This window comes from Pristiophorus japonicus, unplaced genomic scaffold (genome assembly GCF_044704955.1).
Source record: "Pristiophorus japonicus isolate sPriJap1 unplaced genomic scaffold, sPriJap1.hap1 HAP1_SCAFFOLD_154, whole genome shotgun sequence".
In the NCBI taxonomy this organism is placed as follows: domain Eukaryota; kingdom Metazoa; phylum Chordata; class Chondrichthyes; family Pristiophoridae; genus Pristiophorus; species Pristiophorus japonicus.
The window spans coordinates 639,646-665,433 of NW_027251217.1; the positions used below are offsets into that span (position 1 = coordinate 639,646).

The 25,788-nt window shown below is 48.7% G+C and overlaps 1 protein-coding gene across 1 annotated transcript in view; it reads right to left on the reverse strand.

The window, feature by feature from the left end:
- LOC139242929 (uncharacterized) overlaps positions 1–25,788 on the reverse strand; it is a 297,685-nt gene that overhangs the window by 73,967 nt on the left and 197,930 nt on the right. Inside the window, exons 8-13 of the mRNA XM_070870565.1 lie at positions 17,965–19,702; positions 10,700–10,786; positions 8,504–8,674; positions 7,461–7,631; positions 6,263–6,430; positions 6,010–6,095 (exon numbers count right to left, since the gene is read on the reverse strand). Coding sequence (XP_070726666.1) covers positions 6,010–6,095; positions 6,263–6,430; positions 7,461–7,631; positions 8,504–8,674; positions 10,700–10,786; positions 17,965–19,702 — 2,421 coding nt within the window. The remainder of the gene's footprint in view (positions 1–6,009; positions 6,096–6,262; positions 6,431–7,460; positions 7,632–8,503; positions 8,675–10,699; positions 10,787–17,964; positions 19,703–25,788) is intronic.

Genomic DNA, 25,788 nt, shown 5'->3' on the forward strand with positions numbered 1-25,788 from the left:
ATGTATCATCGTCCTGTGTCCTGGTGGGGGGGGGGGGGGGGAAGTGTGATGTTATTAATTGATGTGTGTATCGTCCTGGTTCCTTAAATGTAATGTAAGCACAATGCTACACCACAGAGGGTGCTGTGGTGGGAAACCTGGAAGTGCCTGCAACAGGCACGAAATAAGGCCGACCACCACACCTGAGCGGCACTCTGGAGCTGAACAATAAAGGACGAAGGTCACAGCAGTTAGATTTACACCAGACCGCGTGGAGTCAGTGATTTGTGTGCTACATACACCACAATATACTCACTCTCTCTCTCACACACATGCAGTTTGAAAGGGATGTGGCCTGGCTGTGTCCATTTTGATGATGTCACTTACTGGCTGTGGCAGCCATGTTTGATGAGGCCTCCTCCAGAGGGACTGACCGAGACCCCCTGCCGAGGGGACTGACCGAGACCCCCTGCCGAGGGGACTGACCGAGGACCCCGTCCAAAGGGGACTGACCGAGACCCCCTGCCGAGGGGACTGACCGAGAACCCCTCCCGAGTGGACTGACCGAGACCCCCTGCCGAGGGGACTGACCGAGGACCCCATCCAGAGGGGACTGACCGAGACCCCCTCTCGAGGTTGTACCCAATGGGCCCACGTGAGTTCTGTCTGTTTATTACCTGGGGTTTAATTTCCAGTCTGGGCCCTGGTTTTGTTGTCTCTGGTGAACAAGTTCCTGTGTTTTAAAGAGGTTAAAGCCTGGGGTTAAAGTAGAACATAACACAAGTACATAAGAAATAAGAGCCGGAGTCGGCCATTTGGCCCCTCGAGCCTGCTCCACCATTTAATACGATCATGGCTGATCTGATCATGGACTCAGCCCCACTTCTCTATCCGCTCCCTAAAACCCGACTCTCATCGTTCAAAAATCTGTCTCTCCACATTAAATATATACAAAGCCCGGCCGGCAATGTTAGAAAAACATGTTAACTGGGTGGGTGATGAACAGGGGCCGAGAGGGAATTAAGTTCAGAAACCAGTGGATGGACATTTCCAAAAATGCTTGTGTTTCGGAGCGATGCTACAACCATGGAGGCCATTTGAGGGGTTTTCATCGAGTAAATCGGGAGAGACTATTCCCAGTGGCAGGAGGGTGGGGAACCAAAGGACAGGTTTAACATTATTGGCAAAAGAACCTGAGCAGAGAGGAGGATTTGTTTTGATGCAGAGAGCTGTTATGACCTGGAAAGCAGTGCCTGAAAGGGGGGTGGAAGCAGATTGTACTTGTACACTTGTAAAGAAACAGTTTGCAGGGCTACGGGGAGAGAGAGGGAATAATTGGATCGCTCTTTCACAGAGCCGGCACAGGCAGGATGGGCCCAATGGGCTGTGTGATTCTATGATTGTTGCAGGTTCATGGGGACCATTTTGCCGCAGGGTTACGTTGACCATTTTGCCGCAGGGTTACGTTGACCATTTTGCCGCAGGGTTACGTTGACCATTTTGCCGCAGGGTTACGTTGACCATTTTGCTGCAGGGTTACGTTGACCATTTTACATTAATGTGGGGCAGCATTTTTAGATTCCCTGCTGCGCTGTTTAGCTCACATCCAGTCTCACCATCTTGTGTAAATTGCATAGCCAGCCTCCCGAGTAAAACCCACCCAGTTCAATAGACGGACAGGTCGTGTCGACAGTGTCGTTTGGAGAAGGTGGGATGTTGTTTTGAGGAACCTTTATTTAACACATTTAAACAATGAAGCCGGTTTTGATGAAAGTAACGAGAAGACCAGGAACAAGCTGAAGTAAGCGGGGTTTTATTAACACAACACCGGGACAACAATAACTTGCATTTATATAGCGGCTTTAATGTAATGAAACGTCACAAGGCAATTATCAGAAACATTGGACACTGGGCCACATAAAGAGATGTTAGGATGGATGACCAAAAGCTCAGTGAAAAGTCGGTTTGAAGAAGCTTTTGAAGGAGGAGGAGAGAGAGGTCGATCTGCGAAGAGCTTTAGGGAGGGAATTCCAGAGTTTAGGAGCTTGGCTGCTGAAAACATGGGCCCAACAGTGGAGCACTGAAAATCGAGGATGGGCAACAGGTCAGAGTGGAGAGAACTCGGAGGGTTATAGGGATACTTGTTACACAGTCTGACTCCTCACTGGGAGAGACACACTGTACACAGGGACACTTGTTACACAGTCTGACTCCTCACTGGGAGACACACTGTACACAGGGACACTTGTTACACAGTCTGACTCCTCACTGGGAGAGACACACTGTACATAGGGACACTTGTTACACAGTCTGACTCCTCACTGGGGGAGAAACATAGAAAATAGGTGCAGGAGCAGGCCATTCAGCCATTCGAGCCTGCACCACCATTCAATAAGATCATGGCTGTTCATGCCTTCAGTACCCGGTTCCTGCTTTCTCTCCATATCCCTTGATCCCTTTAGCCGTAAGGGCCATATCTAACTCCCTCTTGAATATATCCAATGAACTGGCATCAACAACTCTCTGCGGCAGTGAATTCCACAGGTTAACAACTCGCTGAGTGAAGAAGTTTCTCCTCATCTCAGTCCTAAATGGCCTGCCCCTTATCCTAAGACTGTGTCCCCTGGTTCTGGACTTCCCCAACATTGGGAACATTCTTCCCGCATCTAATCTGTCCAATCCCATCAGAATTTTATATGTTTCTATGAGATCACCTCTCATCCTTCTAAACTCCAGTGTATAAAGGCCCAGTTGATCCAGTCTCTCCTCATATGTCAGTCCTGCCATCCCAGGAATCAGTCTGGTGAACCTTCGCTGCACTTCCTCAATAGCAAGAATGTCCTTCCTCAGATTAGGAGACCAAAACTGAACACAATATTCCAGGTGTGGTCTCACCAAAGCCCTGTACAACTGCAGTAAGACCTCCCTGCTCCTATACTCAAATCCCCTCGCTATGAAGGCCAATATACCATTTGACTTCTTCACAGCCTGCTGTACCTGCATGCCAACCTTCAATGACTGATGTACCATGACACCCAGGTCTCACTGCACCTCCCCTTTTCCTAATCTGCCGCCATTCAGATAATATTCTGCCTTCATGTTTTTGCCCCCAAAGTGGATAACCTCACATTTATCCACATTATACTGCATCTGCCATGTATTTGCCCACTCGCCTAACCTGTCCAAGTCACCCTGCAGCCTCTTAGCGTCCTCCTCACAGCTCACACCGCCACCCAGTTTATTGTCATCTGCAAACTTGGAGATATTATACTCAATTTCATCATCCAAATCATTAATATATATTATAAAGAGCTGGGGTCCCAGCACTGAGCCCTGAGGCACTCCACTAGTCACTGCCTGCCATTCTGAAAAGGACCCGTTAATCCCGACTCTCTGCTTCTTGTCTGTCAACCAGTTCTCTAACCACATCAATACATTACCTCCAATACCATGTGCCTTGATTTTGTACACCAATCTCTTGTGTGTGACCTTGTCAAAAGCCTTTTGAAAGTCCAAATACACCACATCCACTGGTTCTTCCCTGTCCACTCTCCTCGTTACATCCTCAAAAAATTCCAGAAGATTGGTCAAGCATGATTTCCCCTTCATAAATCCATGCTGACTTGGACCAATCCTTTCACTGCTTTCCAAATGCGCTGCTATTTCATCCTTAATGATTGATTCCAACATTTTCCCCACGACTGATGTCAGGCTAACCGGTCTATAATTACCCGTTTTTTCTCTCCCTCTTTTTTTAAAAAGTGGTGTTACATTAGCAACCCTCCAGTCCATAGGAACTGATCCAGAGTCGATAGACTGTTGGAAAATGATCACCAATGCATCCACTATTTCTAGGGCCACTTCCTTTACTCTGGGATGTAGACTATTAGGCCCTGGGGATTTATCGGCCTTCAATCCCGTTAATTTCCCGAACACAAATTCCCGCCTAATAAGGATATCCTTCAGTTCCTCCTTCTCACTACTCCGTCGGTCCCCTAGTACATCCGGAAGGTTATTTGTGTCTTCCTTTGTGAAGACAACCAAAGTATTTGTTCAATTGGTCTGCCATTTCTTTGTTCCCCATTATAAATTCACCTGAATCCGACTGCAACGGACCTATGATTGTCTTCACTAATGTTTTTCTCTTCACATATCTATAGAAGGTTTTGCAGTCAGTTTTTATGTTTCCGGCAAGCTTCCTCTCGTACTCTATTTTCCCCCTCTTAATTAAACCCTTAGTTCTCCTCTGTTGAATTCTAAATTTCTCCCAGTCCTCCGGTTTGCTGCTTTTTCTGGCTAATTTATATGCCTCTTCCTTGGATTTAACATTATCCTTAATTTCCCTTGTTAGCCACGGTTGAGCCACCTTCCCCCACTGTGCACAGGGACACTTGTTAGAGAGTCTGACCCCTCACTGGGAGAGACACACACTGTGCACAGGGACACTTATTACACAGTCTGACTCTTCACTGGGAGAGACAGACTGTACACAGGGACACTTGTTACACAGTCTGACTCCTCACTGGGAGAGAGACACTGTACACAGGGACACTTATTACACAGTCTGACCCCTCACTGGGAGAGACAGACTGTACACAGGGACACTTGTTACACAGTCTGACTCCTCACTGGGAGAAACACTGTACACAGGGACACTTGTTACAGAGTCTGACTCCTCACTGGGAGAGATACACACACTGTACACAGGGACACTTGTTACACAGTATTACTCCTCACTGGGAGACACACACTGTACACAGGGACACTTGTTACACAGTCTGACTCCTCACTGGGAGAGAGACACTGAACACAGGGACACTTGTTACACAGTCTGACTCCTCACTGGGAGAGAGACACTGAACACAGGGACACTTGTTTACAGAGACTGACTCCTCACTGGGAGAGACCCCCAGGAATACTGAGCACAATTGTCAGTGTCCCACTGCAGCCCAGACTGAGCCCCACCCTGGGCCCTGCCTGTCTGTGCATTTCCCCAGTGCACCATTGGGAACATTCAGCCCCAGATATCCTGCAGAAGCAGCGATGTGGGAGCGGGGCAGCTGAGTCACGTGACCCTGGGGCGGGGCCTCTGACGTCACAATGGGAGATGACGCTCGCTCAGCTCGAACGGGAAACCGTTAAAGGGCCGGTAGGATTTAAACCTGGAGCGCGCGGGGTTAAAGGGGAGGGGCAGGAAATCGGCCCAAATGGTCAAATAATGAGAGCAGTGATGGTCATACAGTGAAATGTTCACACAATGGGAGCAGTGATGGTCATACAGTGAAATGTTCACACAATGAGAGCAGTGATGGTCACACAGTGAAATGTTCACACAATGGGAGCAGTGATGGTCATAGTGAAATGTTCACACAATGGGAGCAGTGATGGTCATACAGTGAAATGTTCACACAATGAGAGCAGTGATGGTCATACAGTGAAATGTTCACACAATGGGAGCAGTGATGGTCACACAGTGAAATGTTCACACAATGGGAGCAGTGATGGTCATACAGTGAAATGTTCACACAATGGGAGCAGTGATGGTCATACAGTGAAATGTTCACACAATGGGAGCAGTGATGGTCATACAGTGAAATGTTCACACAATGAGAGCAGTGATGGTCATACAGTGAAATGTTCACACAATGGGAGCAGTGATGGTCATGCAGTGAAATGTTCACACAATGGGAGCAGTGATGGTCACACAGTGAAATGTTCACACAATGGGAGCAGTGATGGTCATACAGTGAAATGTTCACACAATGAGAGCAGTGATGGTCACACAGTGAAATGTTCACACAATGGGAGCAGTGATGGTCATACAGTGAAATGTTCACACAATGGGAGCAGTGATGGTCATACAGTGAAATGTTCACACAATGGGAGCAGTGATGGTCATACAGTGAAATGTTCACACAATGAGAGCAGTGATGGTCACACAGTGAAATGTTCACACAATGGGAGCAGTGATGGTCATACAGTGAAATGTTCACACAATGGGAGCAGTGATGGTCATACAGTGAAATGTTCACACATCCACTCTCAGTCTGGGTCTGGATTCCTGCAGCGACACCAGGTGTCTCTGTCCGGTTGAACTGAAATGATTCTCCCTCAGCCTGAAACAGATTAAAGATTAAACAGGAAATAAACAGATTGAACAACAGTGTAAATAACAGGGAGACTGGGTTAATATTTCAATGTTCATTACAGTCAAATATTACCCATAAATAGTGACTGAACTTATTTATATTTTATTACATTAAACATTAACACAAACACTCACCAGATCCGCTCCAGACTCCTGCAGGTTAGTATGAGGTGGCAGAGAGCGGGGCAAGAACGGTCTGTGAAGGAGTTTGATCCCAAGTCCAGAACCGTCAGTGAGCGGTTTGTACTGAGAGCGGAGACGAGATCCTCGGCACCAGAATCTGTGAGATCGACAGCATCCAGCCTGGGGATCAGTGAGAGAAATAACAGGAATCAGAGTAAATCCCCAGTGTTTAATCGCAACACTATTACTGATACTAATAATGTATAGTGTTTATTAATGACACTATTACTGATACTAATAAACACAACATTATTATTAGTATCAGTAATAGTGTAATTAATAAACACTGAACATTATTATTAGTGACACAGTTAAGCGTCCCGAATCCGGCAACCTCTGGATTGAGGCCGAGCCAGTTTTTGTGTTTTACCGGACTTCGGAATGTGTTTCTGAAGTCCGAAATCCATGAACACTCGAGTTCAGATTCGGGTATTTCCGGATTTCGGAACGTCAGAAAGAGTGGGGGGGGGGAGTGGGGGAGTGGAGGTGTTCGGGTGGGGCCCCACAGGGAAGGTGTTCGGGTGGGGCCCCGACTGGAAGAAGGTGTTCGGGTGGGGCCCCGACTGGAAGAAGGTGTTCGGGTGGGGCCCCACAGGGAAGATGTTCGGGTGGGGCCCCACAGGGAAGGTGTTCGGGTGGGGCCCCACAGGGAAGATGTTCGGGTGGGGCCCCGCCGGGAAGGTGTGCGGGTGGGGCCCCGACTGGAGGAAGGTGTTCGGGTGGGGCCCCGACTGGAGGAAGATGTTCGGGTGGGGCCCCACAGGGAAGGTGTTCGGGTGGGGCCCCGCCTGGAGGAAGGTGTTCGGGCGGGGCCCCGCCTGGAGGAAGATGTTCGGGTGGGCCAGCGAGGAGGCCCCAAGGTAAGGGCGGCGAGACCAGAGGTCGGCGGGGTTATCCGGTCCAGATTACAAAACATTTTACGGATTCCGGACGACCCTGGCACGGATTGTCCCGGAGTCCGGGTTCAGGAACATTTCGGATTTTAGACGCTCAACCTGCAATATTCAGTGTTTATTAGTGTCAGTATCTGTAACGGTGTTATTAATAAACACTGAATATTATTAGTAACACTATTACTGATACTAATAATAATGTTCAGTGTCAGACACCCAGTTATTATAAACACAATCTCACACAGACTGGTACTTACCCCAGTTTCTGTATTTTACAGTCCGGGTCCCTCAGAGCCGCAGACAGCAGTTTCACTCCTGAATCTCCCAGATTATTAAATCCCAGGCCCAGAACCGTCAGTGAGCGGTTTGTACTGAGAGCGGAGGAGAGATCCTCGGCACCAGAATCTGTGAGATCGACATGACGCATCCTGGGGATCAGAGAGAGACATAACAGGAATCAGAGTAAATCCCCAGTGTTTATTAATAACACTATTACTGATATTAATAAACACTGAACATTATTATCAGTAACACTATTACTGATATTAATAATAATGTTCAGTGTTTATTAATGACACTATTACTGATACTAATAATAATGTAGAGTGTTTACTATCAGTAATAGTGTTATTAATAAACACTACATTATTATTAATAATAACACTATTACTGATACTGATAATAATGTATAGTGTTTATTAATATCAGTAATAGTGTTATTATTAATAACAATGTAGAGTGTTTATTAATAATAACACTATTACTGATATTAATAAACACTATACATTATTATCAGTAACACTATTACTGATACTAATGCAGTTGAGTGTCCCGAAACCGGCAACCTCGGGAACGAGGCCGAGGCAGTTTTCGTGTTTTTCCGGACTTCGGAACATGTTTCTGACATCCGAAATCCAAAACACCCGAGCTCAGGTTCAAGTATTTCCGGATATCGGAATATCAACATGGGGGGGGGGCGGGGGGGTGTTGCTCTCCAAGGAGGTGTTTGGGCGGGGCCCTGCCGGGAAGGTGGTGTTCGGGTGGGCCAGCAAGGAGGCCCCAAGGTAAGGGCGGCGAGGCCAGAGGTCGACAGGGTCGTCCGGTGCAGATTACAGAACATTGTATGGATTTCGGTCGACCCTGGCACGGATTGTCCTGGAGTCCGGAACATTCTGGATTTTGGACGCTCAAAATGTAATATTCAGTGTTTAATAATAACACTATTACTGATACTAATAATAATGTTCAGTGTCAGACACCCAGTTATTATAAACACAATCTCACACAGACTGGTACTTACTGCAGTTCCTTTATTTTACAGTCCGGGTCCCTCAGAGCCGCAGACAGCAGTTTCACTCCTGAATCTCCCAGGTTATTAAATCCCAGGCCCAGAACCGTCAGTGAGCGGTTTGTACTGAGAGCGGAGGTGAGATCCTCGGTACAAGAATCTGTGAGACCGACAGCCTCTAGCCTGGGGATCAGAGAGAGAAATAACAGGAATCAGAGTAAATCCCCCGTGTTTATTAGTAACACTATTACTGATATTAATAAACAGTGTACATTATTAACACTATTACTGATATTCATAAATACGATACGTTATTATAAGTAACACTTACTGATATTAATAAACACTACACATTATTATTAGTAACACTATTACTGATACTAATGCAGTTGAGTGCCCCGAATCCGGCAACCTCGGGACCGAGGCCGAGCCGGTTTTCCCAGACTTCGGAACATGTTTCTGACGTCCGAAATCCCGAAACACCCGAGCTCAGGTTCGGGTATTTCCGGATTTCGGAACGTCAGATAGGGTGGGGGATGTTGCTCTCCAAAGTGTTATTCGGGCGAGGCCCCGCCGTGGAGGCGTTCTGGCGAGGCCCCGCCGTGGAGGCGATCGGGCGAGGCCCCGCCGTGGAGGCGTTCTGGCGAGGCCCCGCCGTGGAGGCGTTCTGGCGAGGCCCCGCCGTGGAGGCGTTCTGGCGAGGCCCCGCCGTGGAGGCGTTCTGGCGAGGCCCCGCCGTGGAGGCGTTCTGGCGAGGCCCCGCCGTGGAGGCGATCGGGCGAGGCCCCGCCGTGGAGGCGTTCTGGCGAGGCCCCGCCGTGGAGGCGTTCTGGCGAGGCCCCGCCGTGGAGGCGATCGGGCGAGGCCCCGCCGTGGAGGCGATCTGGCGAGGCCCCGCCGTGGAGGCGTTCTGGCGAGGCCCCGCCGTGGAGGCGATCGGGCGAGGCCCCGCCGTGGAGGCGATCTGGCGAGGCCCCGCCGTGGAGGCGATCGGGCGAGGCCCCGCCGTGGAGGCGTTCTGGCGAGGCCCCGCCGTGGAGGCGATCGGGCGAGGCCCCGCCGTGGAGGCGTTCTGGCGAGGCCCCGCCGTGGAGGCGATCGTGCGAGGCCCCGCCGTGGAGGCGATCGTGCGAGGCCCCGCCGTGGAGGCGTTCTGGCGGGGACCCGCCGTGGAGGCGATCGTGCGAGGCCCCGCCGTGGAGGCGTTCTGGCGAGGCCCCGCCGTGGAGGCGATCGGGCGAGGCCCCGCCGTGGAGGCGATCGGGCGAGGCCCCGCCGTGGAGGCGATCGGGCGAGGCCCCGCCGTGGAGGCGATCGGGCGAGGCCCCGCCGTGGAGGCGATCGGGCGAGGCCCCGCCGTGGAGGCGATCGGGCGAGGCCCCGCCGTGGAGGCGATCGGGCGAGGCCCCGCCGTGGAGGCGATCTGGCGAGGCCCCGCCGTGGAGGCGATCGGGCGAGGCCCCGCCGTGGAGGCGATCGGGCGAGGCCCCGCCGTGGAGGCGATCGGGCGAGGCCCCGCCGTGGAGGCGATCGGGCGAGGCCCCGCCGTGGAGGCGTTCTGGCGGGGACCCACTGTTGTGGAGTCGATCGGGCGGGGCCCCGCCGTGGAGGCGATCGGGCGAGGCCCCGCCGTGGAGGCGATCTGGCGGGGCCCCGCCGTGGAGGCGATCGGGCGAGGCCCCGCCGTGGAGGCGATCTGGCGGGGCCCCGCCGTGGAGGCGATCGGGCGAGGCCCCACCGTGGAGGCGATCGGGCGAGGCCCCGCCGTGGAGGCGATCGGGCGAGGCCCCACCGTGGAGGCGATCGGGCGGGGACCCACGGTTGTGGAGGCGATCGGGCGAGGCCCCGCCAGGAAGAAGGTGTTCGGCTGGGCCAGCGACGAGGCCCCAAGGTAAGGGGAGCGAGGCCCGAGGTCGGCAGGGTCGTCCGGTCCAGATTCCGGAACATTTTACGGATTCTGGACGACCCGAGCATGGATTGAGCCGGAGTCCAGAATATTCCAGATTTTGGACGCTCAACCTGTAACATTCAGTGTTTATTAATAACACTATTACTGATACTAATAATGTATAGTGTTTATTAATAACACTATTACTGATACTAATAATGTTCAGTGTTTATTAATAACACTATTACTGATACTAATAAAATGTTCAGTGTCAGACACCCAGTTATTATAAACACAATCTCACACAGTCTGGTACTTACCACAGTTCCTGTATTTTACAGTCCGGGTCCCTCAGAGCCACAGACAGCAGTTTCACTCCTGAATCTCCCAGGTTATTGTCACTCAGTCTAAACACAAACAGAGTGAGAAACAAACTGAACCAAACCCCGGATCGGATATATTCTCTCTCTCGGATATTACAGCAATCACTGAAAGTACATCAGTAAATTAATATCCAGTTTTGGGCCGGGATTCCCCACCTGGGTGGGTCCGGTGTGACCGGGGTCAGTGGTGGGTCCCCATCTCGTGTCCGGTTCCAGCCCGCTCTGTGAAACTCTCCTCTGATTGGCCGTGTTAAGCCCCACCCAGTGTGGTTCCCGACCAATTGGAAGAAGCGGGTCTGGTGACGCGGCATCAGCCGGTTCCTTTAAAGGGACCGTGTGCACATTGATGTCCACAGTTGTGCTGTCAGTGAGCTGCTGCAAACACTGACCAGCTCTGTACAGAGGTGCACCGCTGCACCCTTGCTTTCCCAGCACTCACTCCATATGGCTATGGAGGGATTCACAGCACACAGGGAGGTCCTCTTCCCTTCCCATGGGTGGAAGAGACCTCCCCAGGAGACCAATGCAGCCTGGGTACACATTGCACAAGCAGGGATGTAGTCAGGAGGACCTGGCTGCAGTGGTGCAAACCTTTCAATGATCTCAGTGGATCACAAAACGTTAGAGCAAATCCAAACTGATCCTCATCAGAAATAGGAGCAGGAGTAGGCCATACGGCCCCTCGAGCCTGCTCCGCCATTCAATAAGATCATGGCTAATCCGATCATGGACCCAGCTCCACTTCCCCGCCCGCTCCCCATAACTGCTTAACCCCTTATTGTTTAAGAAACTGTCGATTTCTGTCTTAAATATATTCAATGTCCCAGGATCCACAGCTCTCTGAGGCAGAGAACTCCACAAATTTACAACCCTCAGAGAAGAAATTCCTCCTCATCTCAGTTTTAAATGGGCGGCCCCTTATTCTAAGACCATGCCCCCTAGTTCTAGTCTCCCCCATCAGTGGAAACATCCTCTCTGCATCCACCTTGTCGAGCCCCCTCATAATCTTATACATTACAATAAGATCACCTCTCATTCTTCTGCATTCCAATGAGTAGAGGCCCAACCTCCTCAACCTTTCCTCATAAATCAACCCCCTTATCCCCGGAATCAACCGAGTGAACCTTCTCTGAACTGCCTCCAAAGTAAGTATATCCTTTCGTAAATATGGAAACTAAAACTGCACGCAGTATTCCAAGTGTGGCCTCACCAATACCCTGTATAGCTGTAGCAAGTCTTCCCTGCTTTTATATTCCATCCCCTTCGCAATAAAGGCCAAGATACCATTGGCCTTCCTGATTACTTGCTGTATTCAAGAGGAATATATTCAAGAGGGAGTTAGATGTGGCCCTTACGGCTAAAGGGATCAAGGGGTATGGAGAGAAAGCAGGAAAGGGGTACTGAGGTGAATGATCAGCCATGATCTTATTGAATGGTGGTGCAGGCTCGAAGGGCCGAATAGCCTACTCCTGCACCTATTTTCTATGTTTCTATGTACCTGCTTTCTGTGTAACTGTTATATATGTAAACCTGAAATGCCATGTTTAATCACCAGAGGGCTCATCCCCTGGAGTCCCAAGGGATCCCACAATCCCCTGGGAGCACCTGTACATAAGGAGGCCTCACAGATTGGAGACGCACTCTGAGACCTGTAATAAAGGACTATGGTCACACTTTACTTTGAGCTTGCAGTATCTAGTCTGACTCCTTATCCAAGACACAACACTAACCTTTTGTGTTTCATGCACAAGTAACTCCCAGGTCCCGCTGCACTGCAGCACTTTGCAATTTTTCTCCATTTAAATAATAACTTGCTCTTTGATTTCGTCTGCCAAAGTGCATGACCTCACACTTTCCAACATTATACTCCATCTGACAAATTTTTGCCCACTCACTTAGTCTGTCAATATCCTTTTGCAGATTTTTTTGTGTCCTCCTCACACATTGCTTTTCCTCCCATCTTTGTATCGTCAGCAAACTTGGCTACGTTACACTCAGTCCCTTCTTCCAGGTCGTTAATATAGATTGTAAATAGTTGGGGTCCCAGCACTGATCCCTGCTGCACACCACTAGTTACTGATTGCCAACCAGAGAATGAACCATTTATCCCGACTCTCTGCTCTCTGTTAGTTAGCCAATCCTCTATCCATGCTAATATATTACCCCCAACCCCGTGAACTTTTATCTTGTACAGTAACCTTTAATGTGGCACCTTGTCAAATGAAGTACATCTGACCATGGTGAGACCATCCCTGATCTCCTGGGCAGCAATGTGGGCGGGTGCTGATACCCTGTGTCCTGTGCAGCATCAGGTGATTGCAGAGAAGGTCGGTGTGTTTGTTGGTGCTGCTGGTGTGGGGGCTGATCATGGTCAGAATCTGAGGACCAAGGGGAGACAGTATAAACCGTACCCATTCTGATGTAATAGATGGCAGGTGAACTTGGGATAACAGAAGCGATCTGTCAATGGTGAGAGAGGGGACACTGGATAGAGAGCTTTCTCCAAACATTTGCAACCTGCATAAAGCTCACCTGTCTTTCAAACACAGCAAGCAACAGCTTCTGAGCTTGGAAAGTGAACAGCTGTGACAATGGAGATTTTATAGCACATTTCCAGCTTTCAAGTAATGAGATGATTCCATGGCCATTCAACTCCCGCCCTGGTTACCCGCGTGATCCCCGAGCAGCATGGACCCCGTGGGTGACCTGGTAAACTCGGAGGATGGACTGAAATGAGTTGTTAATCGTTAACAAGGTGATAAGACCTGAATTGCCTCCCCCGCTGCTGTGTGTTGGGTCTGCTCAGTGCTGACAGACCTGATATTTGGGAAAGTTGTGTGGAGCGGGTTAACAGCGGGTTCCCGACCCACTGTCAAATAAATAATTTCCCACCTGACCCACCACCGATCGCACCCACTGACCCCCGCAATATTCCCCCAATATTTAATCTCACTCTGTCCAACTCCCCATATATTCAAGGACTGTCAGTAAATGTATTTATTAAATAAAGTGCTGTCTGTGTGAAGCCTGTAAATGTCCCTCTGTCCGATCTCATTCCGCGATGATCAGAATTACCCTCCTGGAGCTCAGTGATCGGACCCCTCATGTTTGAGAAAACTTGTCCCATTTGTGCAGCTCCTAAATCTCGGGTTTGATGGGAATGGGGCAATTTTTTCCGAATCAAATGATAAAGCGGCGATTCCCTGTACTTTATGCTCGATGCATTATATTAATCTGTATAATATCTCAGGGTGAGTTATATTGTGAAACGGCGCTAACTGCTGCTGTAAAATCCCCCAGGATTTCATGTAACAAGGAGAGTTCATCCTGTCCCGTTAAATGGTTTAAATAGAAACATAGAAAATAGGTGCAGGAGTAGGCCATTCGGCCCTTCTAGCCTGCACCGCCATTCAATGAGTTCATGGCTGAACATTCAACTTCAGTACCCCATTCCTGCTTTCTCGCCATACCCCTTGATCCCCCTAGTAGTAAGGACCTCATCTCACTCCTTTTTGAATATATTTAGTGAATTGGCCTCAACAACTTTCTGTGGTAGAGAATTCCACAGGTTCACCACTCTCTGGGTGAAGAAGTTCCTCCGCATCTCGGTCCTAAATGGCTTACCCCTTATCCTTAGACTGTGACCTCTGGTTCTGGACTTCCCCAACATTGGGAACATTCTTCCTGCATCTAACCTGTCTAACCCCGTCAGAATTTTAAATGTTTCTATGAGGTCCCCTCTCATTCTTCTGAACTCCAGTGAATACAAGCCCAGTTGATCCAGTCTTTCTTGATAGGTCAGTCCCGCCATCCCGGGAATCAGTCTGGTGAACCTTCGCTGCACTCCCTCAATAGCAAGAATGTCCTTCCTCAGGTTAGGAGACCAAAACTGTACACAATACTCCAGGTGTGGCCTCACCAATGCCCTGTACAACTGTAGCAACACCTCCCTGCCCCTGTACTCAAATCCCCTTGCTATGAAGGCCAACATGCCATTTGCTTTCTTAACCGCCTGCTGCACCTGCATGCCAACCTTCAATGACTGATGTACCATGACACCCAGGTCTCTTTGCACCTCCCCTTTTCCTAATCTGTCACCATTCAGATAATAGTCTGTCTCTCTGTTTTTACCACCAAAGTGGATAACCTCACATTTATCCACATTACACTTCATCTGCCACGCATTTGCCCACTCACCGAACCTGTCCAAGTCACCCTGCAGCCTCACAGCATCCTCCTCGCAGCTCACACTGCCACCCAACTTAGTGTCATCCGCAAATTTGGAGATACTACATTTAATCCCCTCATCTAAATCATTAATGTAGTTTATAGGGGACGGCAGTCTCTCACTGCATTCCCCATTAAATTGGCTCTACATGTATTCCAGGTGTAACTGCCCGACAGTTTGGGGGTAATTTTCGGAAGTTCCCTCCCCGAGCGGGGCCTCACACACAGGGGGCTGATTATGGGAAATTACCGGGTTCACTGCCCCCGGTTTACCCAGGAGCCGCCCGCTGTGTGTGAGATCCTACCGCTGGCCAGTGTGTCTGTATCCCGGGGATAATACCCCACACCACACGTGATTGGTCGGTGTGTGTCTGTACCCCGGGGATAATACACCACACCACACTAGATTGGTCGGTGTGTGTCTGTACCCCGGGGATAATACCCCACACACGAGATTGGTCGGTGTGTGTCTGTACCCTGGGGATAATACCCCACACCACACTAGATTGGTCGGTGTGTATCTGTACCCCGGGGATAATACCCCACACCACACTAGATTGGCCGGTGTGTGTCTGTACCCTGGGGATAATACCCCACACCACACTAGATTGGTCTGTGTGTGTCTGTACCCCGGGGATAATACCCCACACCACACTAGATTGGTCGGTGTGTGTCTGGTTACCCTGGGGATAATACCCCACACCACACTAGATTGGTCGGTGTGTGTCTGCACCCCGGGGATAATACCCCACACCACACTAGATTGGTCGGTGTGTGTCAGTACTGGGGATAATACCCCACACCACATTAGATTGGTCGGTGTGTGTCAGTACTGGGGATAATACCCCACACCACACTAGATTGGTCGGTGTGTGTCTGTACTGGGGATAATACCCCACACCACACTAGATTGGTCGGTGTGTGTCTGTACCCTGGGGATAATACCCCACACCACACTAGATTGGTCGGTGTGTGTCTGTACTCTGGGGATAATACCCCACACCACACTAGATTGGTCGCTGTGTGTCTGTACCCCGGGGATAATACCCCACACCACATTAGATTGATCGATGTGTGTCTGTACCCTGAGGATAATACTCCACACCACACTAGATTGGTCGGTGTGTGTCTGTACCCCGGGGATAATACCCCACACCACACTAGATTGGTCGGTGTGTGTCTGTACTCTGGGGATAATACCCCACACCACACTAGATTGGTCGGTGTGTGTGATTGTACCCCGGGGATAATACCTCACACCACACTAGATTGGCCGGTGTGTGTCTGTACCCTGGGGATAATACCCCACACCACACTAGATTGGTCTGTGTGTGTCTGTACCCCGGGGATAATACCCCACACCACACTAGATTGGTCGGTGTGTGTCAGTACTGGGGATAATACCCCACACCACACTAGATTGGTCGGTGTGTGTCTGTACTCAGGGGATAATACCCCACACCACACTAGATTGGTCGGTGTGTGTCTGTACTCCGGGGATAATACCCCACACCACACTCGATTGGCCGGTGTGTGTCTGTACCCCGGGGATAATACTCCACACCACACTAGATTGGAACCTTTTTACAGGCAGATTGAAGATCCTGAATATCATTCTTGTCTTAATGTTCAGGACTGTAAATAATTCTAAACATTTACAGCTGAAAGAATTACCGATTCCCCAATATTCCCAATCCAGGAAACTTCCCCTTTGACAAGACACACTCTATACATTATTGGGGTAAATATCTAACTGTTAGAGGTTTAAACTCGGGTTTCTGTCCTGTTCCCAGTTGAAATGGTGGATGTGGAAAACATTTTAAGTGAATTCTACCTTTACTGCCGGTTTATATTGTATATTTACATTCCACTGTCCAGCTTATTAAATATGATTTTGTGCGGTAAACTGCGGAATCCCCAGGTGCATACGATGTGCGCACGTACTCAAAGGTCCTGCAAATGCAGGTTCTCGGCACGCAGTACACATGTGCGAGAACCTGAATTTGCAATTTGTCAATGTGTCGCCAGGAGAAGGACATTGGCGCGCAGAGATCGGGATATTTGCCCAACTCCTGCCCAGAGAATGTCCTTCAAACTCTTATGCCTGGAAAAGGCAGGTGTAGAACCTACTTTTACCTGTGTAAGAGTTTTAAAACATAGAACAATTACATTTATCACTAGTTTTTATATTAAACACCGTGTATTCAGGTATTTTTAACCCTATTGAAACATTTTTAAAAAATCAAATATTTTTCTGAACCTTTTAATAATAATTCAATTCATTTTAAATATGTGAGCAGCTTCTGTGTTCTGGGGAGTATTTTCAGTGATCGTACTGGGAGCTTGTACAAACAGAACTCCCAATATAATCAATGAGAATATTCCATGATCATTGGTGGTCCAGGCCACGTGATCCCAGGTTGTGTTTACGTTCCTGGGATGTGTGAGCCCATTCACTGGGCAGCCCATCAAGGCCTCAGACTGCAAGTCTATGTTCCTCCGGGACCATCAGGTACTTTCGCATTTATTTTTCGGTTGGAGGTATCGGCCCGCAGTAAGTCACCGACCGCAAATTTCGGGCCGAATGTAATTATGTTTTCAGTGAGCTGCATTTGTTGATCCGATAAAGACTGTAAAATCCCTATTTGTTCACAAGGATCCGTTCTAGATTCTCCAGCCCTTCGGGAATTACATAGGCGTATGGAGAGAAAGCAGGAAAGGGGTACTGAAGGAATGATCAGCCATGATCTTATTGAATGGTGGTGCAGGCTCGAAGGGCCGAATGGCCTACTCCTGCACCTATTTTCTATGTTTCTATGTTTACTAACCGATCCCCTTATTATTGGTCATACTTGTGTTCAATCTGCTTCTCTCTGGTTTAACTGAACTGTTTGTTTCCCTTTATTACGGAGCAACAACACAAACCGTGACTGTTCTACAATTCACCCAACAGTTAGAGACAAATAAACAGTTACCCCAACACCCGGCATTTGTGGAGTACGGGTCCCAGCCGCTGGAGTCCTTCACACTGAATGTTGCACTTCTGTAGATCGAGGCGTTGTATTGTATCACAGAGCCCAATGACATGAGACAGGACCGCACAGTCAATCGGGGTCAATGTCAATCCACTAAATGTCAGTGTTTCCACAGATCCCACTGTGAGCTGAGCCAGTGCTGTATTCTGAGACTCAAACAGGTAGTGGAATGTGTTCAGGAGGTTCCGTTGACCAGTTACACTCCCTGTGTTCCCAATCTGTCCTTCAACCTTCTCCTTCACCCAGTCAATCACTTGGCAGATGGTTTGATGAAGAAATGGACCCAGAAACTCCTCCAAGGGTCGAGCTGAGTGTGGGGAGGAGAGACCAGCAGCAAAACGGAGAAATATCTCAAATCGCCCATCTTGCTTGCTGCGGGCTTCACGGAGGAGTTTCAGGATGTCCCCGGAATCGGGAGTCAGGAATTGTGCGAGAGCGGCTACAAACTCTTGGATGGTGAGGTGTGGGAATGTGTACACCACGCTCTGGGCAGAATCATCTCTCTCCAAAAGTTCCATCATGAACCCAGACAGGAACTGGGAAGGTTGCAGATTGTATTTGATCAAATCTCCATTTCTAAACACAATCTTCTTCTCGGAGACTCCTGTGAAGGCCATCTCACCGAGCTTCAGTAACACATCACGGGGGCTTTCAATCTCTCGGCTGTGGTTTTTCAGAATGTTGTAGATATAGTAGGAATACAGTTGGGTGATGGTCTTGGGAACTGGCTGATGTCTCCTGTCACTTTGTGTAAAGAAGGGACCCAGTGCCAGACCGAGGATCCAGCAGTAGGAAGGGTTGAAGCACATGGTGTACAGGATCTCGTTCTCCTCCACGTGTTTAATAACAGCTGCTGCCACCGTCTGATCTTCAAAAAACTTGTTGAAATATTCCTTCCGTTCCTTACCAACAAATCCCAGGATTTCAGCCCAGATACTGATCTCAGCCTTTTCCAATAAATGTAATGCAGTGGGGCGGCTGGTCACTAGCACTGAACATCCTGGGAGCAGCTTGTGCTGTATTAAACTGTACACAATGTCAGACACTTCACACCAGTCTTCGGGATCTGTGCACCTGTGCTGAGGTTCTGTATTTCTCCGATTGTCAGCAAAATCGATGCTGTCCTTGAATTCATCCAAACCATCGAATATAAACAGCAATCCCTCTGGGTTCTTCCAGAGTTCTCTCAGAATATTCCCAAAGTAAGGATACTGATCCAGTATCAGATTCCTCAGGTTTATTCTACCGTTAATGTCGTTCAAATCCCGGAATTTAAAACTGAAAACAAATAGAAAGTGGGGGTATATTTTCCCCGTGGCCCAGTCATGAACAATCTTTTGTACCATTGTTGTTTTTCCAATCCCCGCGACTCCACTCACTGCGGCTGAACTCCCGGATTCTGATTTTCTTTGGGAGAAACCGCCGTGGAACAATTGGTCAGTTCGGATTTTCTCCAGTTCTCCCCGGAGATGTTTCTTTGTCCACTCTTCATGGTCTCGGCCTCTTGCCAGCAGTTCATGTTCTACAAGTCTCCGATCTCGAACAGTAGAAATGACCGTTAGCTCAGCGTATCGATCAACCAGCTGGAAAACCTTAACCTTCTCCCTTATTAGGATAGTGTTCACTCTCAGTGTTTCAGTTTGTACCCGGAGTGTTTCCTTGTGTTTCTGTTGAGCATCTTCAATTAGAACAGACAGAAAGTGGTTCTCAATGTTAGTTGCATTGTCAGAAAACTATTCCTCAATACCATTTCACTCTTCAGTAAAATATTGCTAAGATTGAATTCACGGTTGCAATAAAGGTGCATGTTGCAATTAAAACTGTTACTGAAAGTAAACAATGAGCGAGAAATGTTTGAAATCCTCACTTGATTCTAGTATTTACTGCAAAATAGGGCTTTGGATATCAGTGGGATAGGGACAGACTGAATGTTCAGGAGTCCCCTGTTACAGTATCAGACCCTGGCAGGTTATCTGGGTTATGGTGCAATCTGTGAGTGGGACAGACTGAATGTTCAGGAGTCCCCTGTTACAGTATCAGACCCTGGCAGGTTATCTGGGTTATGGTGCAATCTGAGTGGGACAGACTGAATGTTGAGGAGTCCTGTTACTGTATCAGACCCTGGCAGGTTATCTGGGTTATGGTGTAATCTGTGAGTGGGACAGACTTAATGTTGAGGAGTCCCCTGTTACTGTATCAGACCCTGGCAGGTTATCTGGGTTATGGTGTAATCTGTGAGTGGGACAGACTGAATGTTCAGGAGTCCCCTGTTACTGTATCAAACCCTGGCAGGTTATCTGGGTTATGGTGCAATCTGTGAGTGGGACAGACTGAATGTTGAGGAGTCCCCTGTTACTGTATCAGACCCTGGCAGGTTATCTGTGTTATGGTGCAATCTGTGAGTGGGACAGACTGTGAATGGACAGAAGTTCTCCTCAGCATTCCATTTGGCCATTATTAGAGCTTCTGACCCCATATTCACTCCATCACGAAGTCTGCCTCCTTCCACAATATAATCCGTCTCTGCCTCTGCCTCAGCTCATCTGCTGCTGAAATCATCCATGCCTTTTGTTATCTCAGACTCGACTATTCCAATTCCCTCCTGGCCGGCCTCCCACCTTACACGCTGCATTAACGAGCTTAACTAAACCTCTGCTGCCCATATCTGAACTCGCATCAATTACCCCTGTGCTCGCTGACCTACATTGGCTTCTGTTCAGGCACCGTATCGATTTAACTAGCCTCATTCTTGTATTCAGAATCCTCCATTGCATCACACCCTCCCCATCTCTGAATCTCCTTCAGCCTACAATCCTTCGAGATCTATGTGCTCCTCCAATTCTGGTCTCATACCCGATGTGCTGCACTCCGACATTGGTGCTCTGCCCTCAGTTATCAATACCCTGAGCTTTGGAAGTAACTCCCCTGAAGGAAGTTCCACTGTCATTGTATTAGGTCTTGGGTAGATTAGCTGAGCTATTGTATACACTGAGAAAGGGGCAGACTGTGAATAGACAGCAGTTAAATCGCTGTTGTTTCAGGACGTGGGGAGGTTATCTGGGGTATTACCTGCACTGCTATAGTCACCTGACCACAGGTGAAGGTCACTGCCATTCTGAAGGTACAGAGGACAATCAGAAAGATGATTTAAGGTATTGGGGGTGAAATTCAGTCACGTCTTACTTGGGGTGGTTACCCAGGTGGAGCGGTAATGTTATCGTCAAAAAAGTTTGCGCCTTTATCCCAAAAATCGTCAGAATTGGACGACGAGCAGACAGAGGCCGTTGCACACCAGAGCTCGGGGGTGGCTATACGAAAGCTTTGGTTGGTAAATTAGCAAACCCATTGCGCATGCGCCGAACTTTGATTCAGATCCCGGGAACAGCCGAGTATTAAAGGCACAGCAAGGTAAGTTAGAGTATGAGCAGCTCCAGCTCCACACTGTCTTCATAGCGCCAACATGGAGGAGGAAGGAGGACACCAGCTAAGTGCCCGCTTCTCGCCCACCGCTCTTGCTGGAGGCAGTGGAGAGTCGCTGGAGTGCCGGCCAGCCGGGAGGAGGATGAAGACATCCGCCTATGGTTCTGGAGAGGCTGTGGAGGGAGACGGCACACCACGTTTCAGCCCGGAACATGGTGCCATAACAGCAACACAATGTGGTGATGAATTCAACGACCTTACTTGGGTCGTCAGGGTGAGTACCCTTCCATTCACCTTCCAATGCCTTCATGTGAACCTCACTGTCCCACACAATGTAAAGACTTTGCAGTGCCTGCCCCTTCTATATGTCTACTAGGCCAGGCTTCCCCTTGCTGAAGCCAGCCTGATACCTCTCCTGCACTTCACCAGATATGCCTTGCCCATCCAAGCCTCTCTCACCTTCTAGCTCCTTACATCCTGAGCCCACCGAGCAGCATCTTTCAACTCTTCAGATGCGGTCACAGGTCTAAACCTCAGACTGACTGGTAGTTGCTTGTGCTCCCGACCCACTGTGCGATGCCACGCAGCATGAAATGCAAATATACACACCGCCTTATTACTCAGATACCCGACTGTACACACACGTGGCACATCAGCACCTACACAGCCACACCCTCGGGAATCCCACTATCCTGACAAACCCACATGCGTGCTCATCCTGTTTCTCCCCATTCGTTGGGAAGGTAATTAAATTCATTCTGCATGTGTAGAGTGTCTGTGTGACATCGCGATGGAGTGATGTGCTGCACATTGTGAGACGCTGCATATGTCCCCTGATGCAGCCTGGAAGGAGCCAGACGCATAGAAGGCGAGTACCACCATGACCTTCAGTGAGACGGACAGCACAGTCCTGGTGCCGATGTGAGGCTGCAGGTCTTCCTGCAGGAGATTGCATATCTCTCTAACAACCTCCTTTCGGAAGTGCATCGTTCTGATACACTGCTCCTCAGAGAGGTGCAGGTATGAGTGTTGCCTGTCGGTGAAGCCGTGGGGGTAAAGGCCTCCTGCTCCGACATCTTGGGGCTCTCCTCCTTCAGCCGCCAACATGCCCAACAGCCCTTCTCTGTTCCCGATGCCTTGTTAGAACATGTAGAGTGAAAACCAGGTGAACAGGTAATGGCTCCATTAAAATTTCACAAGAAGTTTGTGTCAAGCTGAACTGGTATGTCTATGTGCCGCTGCATACTCGAAGGCTCACCACTGTGCTGTGAGTAAACGTTGCACTGAATGTGACCTCCCAGGGAAGCGTTTCTTCATCCGTTTAAAGTCACCACCAGTTAACGACTCTGCAAGCCTGTACCGACTGTTTTTCCAGACGTTTTCTGACCGGGATGCAAGTGTGGACATTGCACCAGGAATACGTCATGGTCAGAGTGACTGTCAGCAGCCAGGCACTGCTGGTTTGTGTCCCCGGTGAGCCTGGAATGAATTTTCGGTGGGGACACTAAACGCTGCACTCCAGATCAGTAACCTCTTCCACTCTGCTCCCATTAACACCCCTCTGGCCACTACCTGAGGCGTTAGGCGACCGAAAATCCAGCCTGAGTTTAGGTTAACGGAAGGGTGAGGGGGGTTTGAAGTATTTTGTTTAGGCAAGAGAATTCTGTTTGGAGTATATTGATGAAATTCACATTAGTGCAGAAAAGAGTCCCATTATTCCCAAAATAATTACAAGAATAAAAATGAATTTGGGAGATAAAGGGAATCAGGGGAATTTTTTCACCCGAAGGTTAATAGAGCCCGGGATCATTTACTAGGGAAGGACACATAAGGGGCACTGCAAGTGGGCTCTCGAGACAATTGAATGTGTTTGTGTGGATACACTGAGAGGAGGGGCAGGTGGTTCATCTCTGTGACAGGAACAGACTTATTTGGGCCAAATAGCCTTGTCCTGTCCCTCACCATTCTCTGATTATAATGGGCCAGAATTTGTGCTGCCCACAGGCACGTACGAGGTGAGCATGCGCCCATGTGGTCCCCACAAATTCCGGGTTTCGGTATGTGACGTGCGTGCTCCTAAACCCGGGAATTTGTGATCTGTCAAAAATTCTCCACAGATCCACCGCATCCGAAACTAAAGGGCCTCTGTGGGTGGAGAGTTGGGCTACTTACCCAACTCTTGCCCAGAAAATGTCCTTCAAATACGTACGTCTAATAAAAGCAGGCGTAAGGGCTAGAATTTCCAAACAATCCGCCAGGGCCCGATTGCCGCACAAAAATACCGCTAAGATTCCCAAATTATCGCCAGCAAAAAATTCCCCCCCCCCCCCAAGAGAGAAAAATCCACCTTGCCAAAAAAATGGGCCTTACACCCGATTCTTGGCAAAAAAATGGGCCTTATACCCGATTCTTGGCAAAAAAATGGGCCTTATACACGATTCTTGGCAAAAAAATGGAATGTTTGACCGATTGGACGTTTCTTTCAAAAAAATGGCCGATAATTACTAAAATTACAAAACAATTACAGAGGCTGCGGGTTGCGCTTAGGAGAAGAAAACCACAAAATATTTTCAAAAAACATAACATAAGAACCTCTCTGCATCTATCTTGTCTCTCCCTTTCATTATTTTGAATGTTTCTATAAGATCACCCCTCATCCTTCTGAACTCCAACAAGTAAAGACCCAGTCTACTCGATCTATCATCATAAGGTAACCCCCTCATCTCCGGAATCAGCCGAGTGAATCGTCTCTGTACCCCCTCCAAAGCCAGTATATCCTTCCTTAAGTAAGGTGACCAAAACTGCACGCAGTACTCCAGGTGCGGCCTCACCAATACCCTGTACAGTTGCAGCAGGACCTCCCTGCTTTTGTACTCCATCCCTCTCGCAATGAAGGCCAACATTCCATTCACCTTCCTGATTACCTGCTGCTCCTGCAAACTAACTTTTTGGGATTCATGCACAAGGACCCCCAGGTCCCTCTGCACCGCAGCATGTTGTAATTTCTCCCCATTCAAATAATATTCCCTTTTACTGTTTCTCCCCCCCCCCCCCCCCAAGGTGGATGACCTAAATTTTCCGACATTGTATTCCATCTGCCAAACCTTAGCCCATTCGCTTAACCTATCTAAATCTCTTTGCAGCCTCTGTGTCCTCTACACAACCCGCTTTCCCACTAATCTTTGTGTCATCTGCAAATTTTGTTACACTATACTCTGTCCCCTCTTCCAGGTCATCTATGTATATTGTAAACAGTTGTGGTCCCAGCACCGATCCCTGTGGCACACCACTAACCACCGATTTCCAACCCGAAAAGGACCCATTTATCCCGACTCACTGCTTTCTGTTCGCCAGCCAATTCTCTATCCATGCTAATACATTTCCTCTGACTCCGCGTACTTTTATCTTCTGCAGTAACCTTTTGTGTGGCACCTTATCGAATGCCTTTTGGAAATCTAAATACACCACATCCATCGGTACACCTCTATCCACCATGCTCGTTATATCCTCAAAGAATTCCAGTAAATTAGTTAAACATGATTTCCCCTTCATGAATCCATGCTGCGTTTGCTTGATTGCACTATTCCTATCTGGATGTCCCGCTATTTCTTCCTTAATGATAGCCTCAAGCATTTCCCCCACTACAGATGTTAACTTTCGGCCGATTAGTTTATCTGCCTTTTGTCTGCCCTCTTTTTTTAAACAGAGGCATTACATTAGCTGCTTTCCAATCCGCTGGTACCTCCCCAGAGTCCAGAGAATTTTGGTAGATTATAACGAATGCATCTGCTATAACTTCCGCCATCTCTTTTAATACCCTGGGATGCATTTCATCAGGACCAGGGGACTTGTCTACCTTGAGTCCCATTAGCCTGTCCAGCACTACCCCCCTAGTGATCGTGATTATCTCAAGGTCCTCCCTTCCCACATTCCCGTGACCAGCAATTTTTGGCATGGTTTTTGTGTCTTCCACTGTGAAGACCGAAGCAAAATAATTGTTTAAGGTCTCAGCCATTTCCACATTTCCCATTATTAACTCCCCCTTCTCATCTTCTAAGGGACCAACATTTACTTTAGTCACTCTCTTCCGTTTTATATATGAGTAAAAGCTTTTACTATCTGTTTTTATGTTTTGCGCAAATTTACTTTGGTAATCTATCTTTCCTTTCTTTATTGCTTTCTTAGTCATTCTTTGCTGAAAATGAAAAATGAGAAAAACATTCTCAGGACCATTTTCACTTACATCACTGCAAGAAAATGTTAAAACAATGAGTAAAAACCCATTTACTTACCTTTTTTTGCAGGGTTACTTACCTATTGCCCAGCTTTGCTGATGCTCGTGGG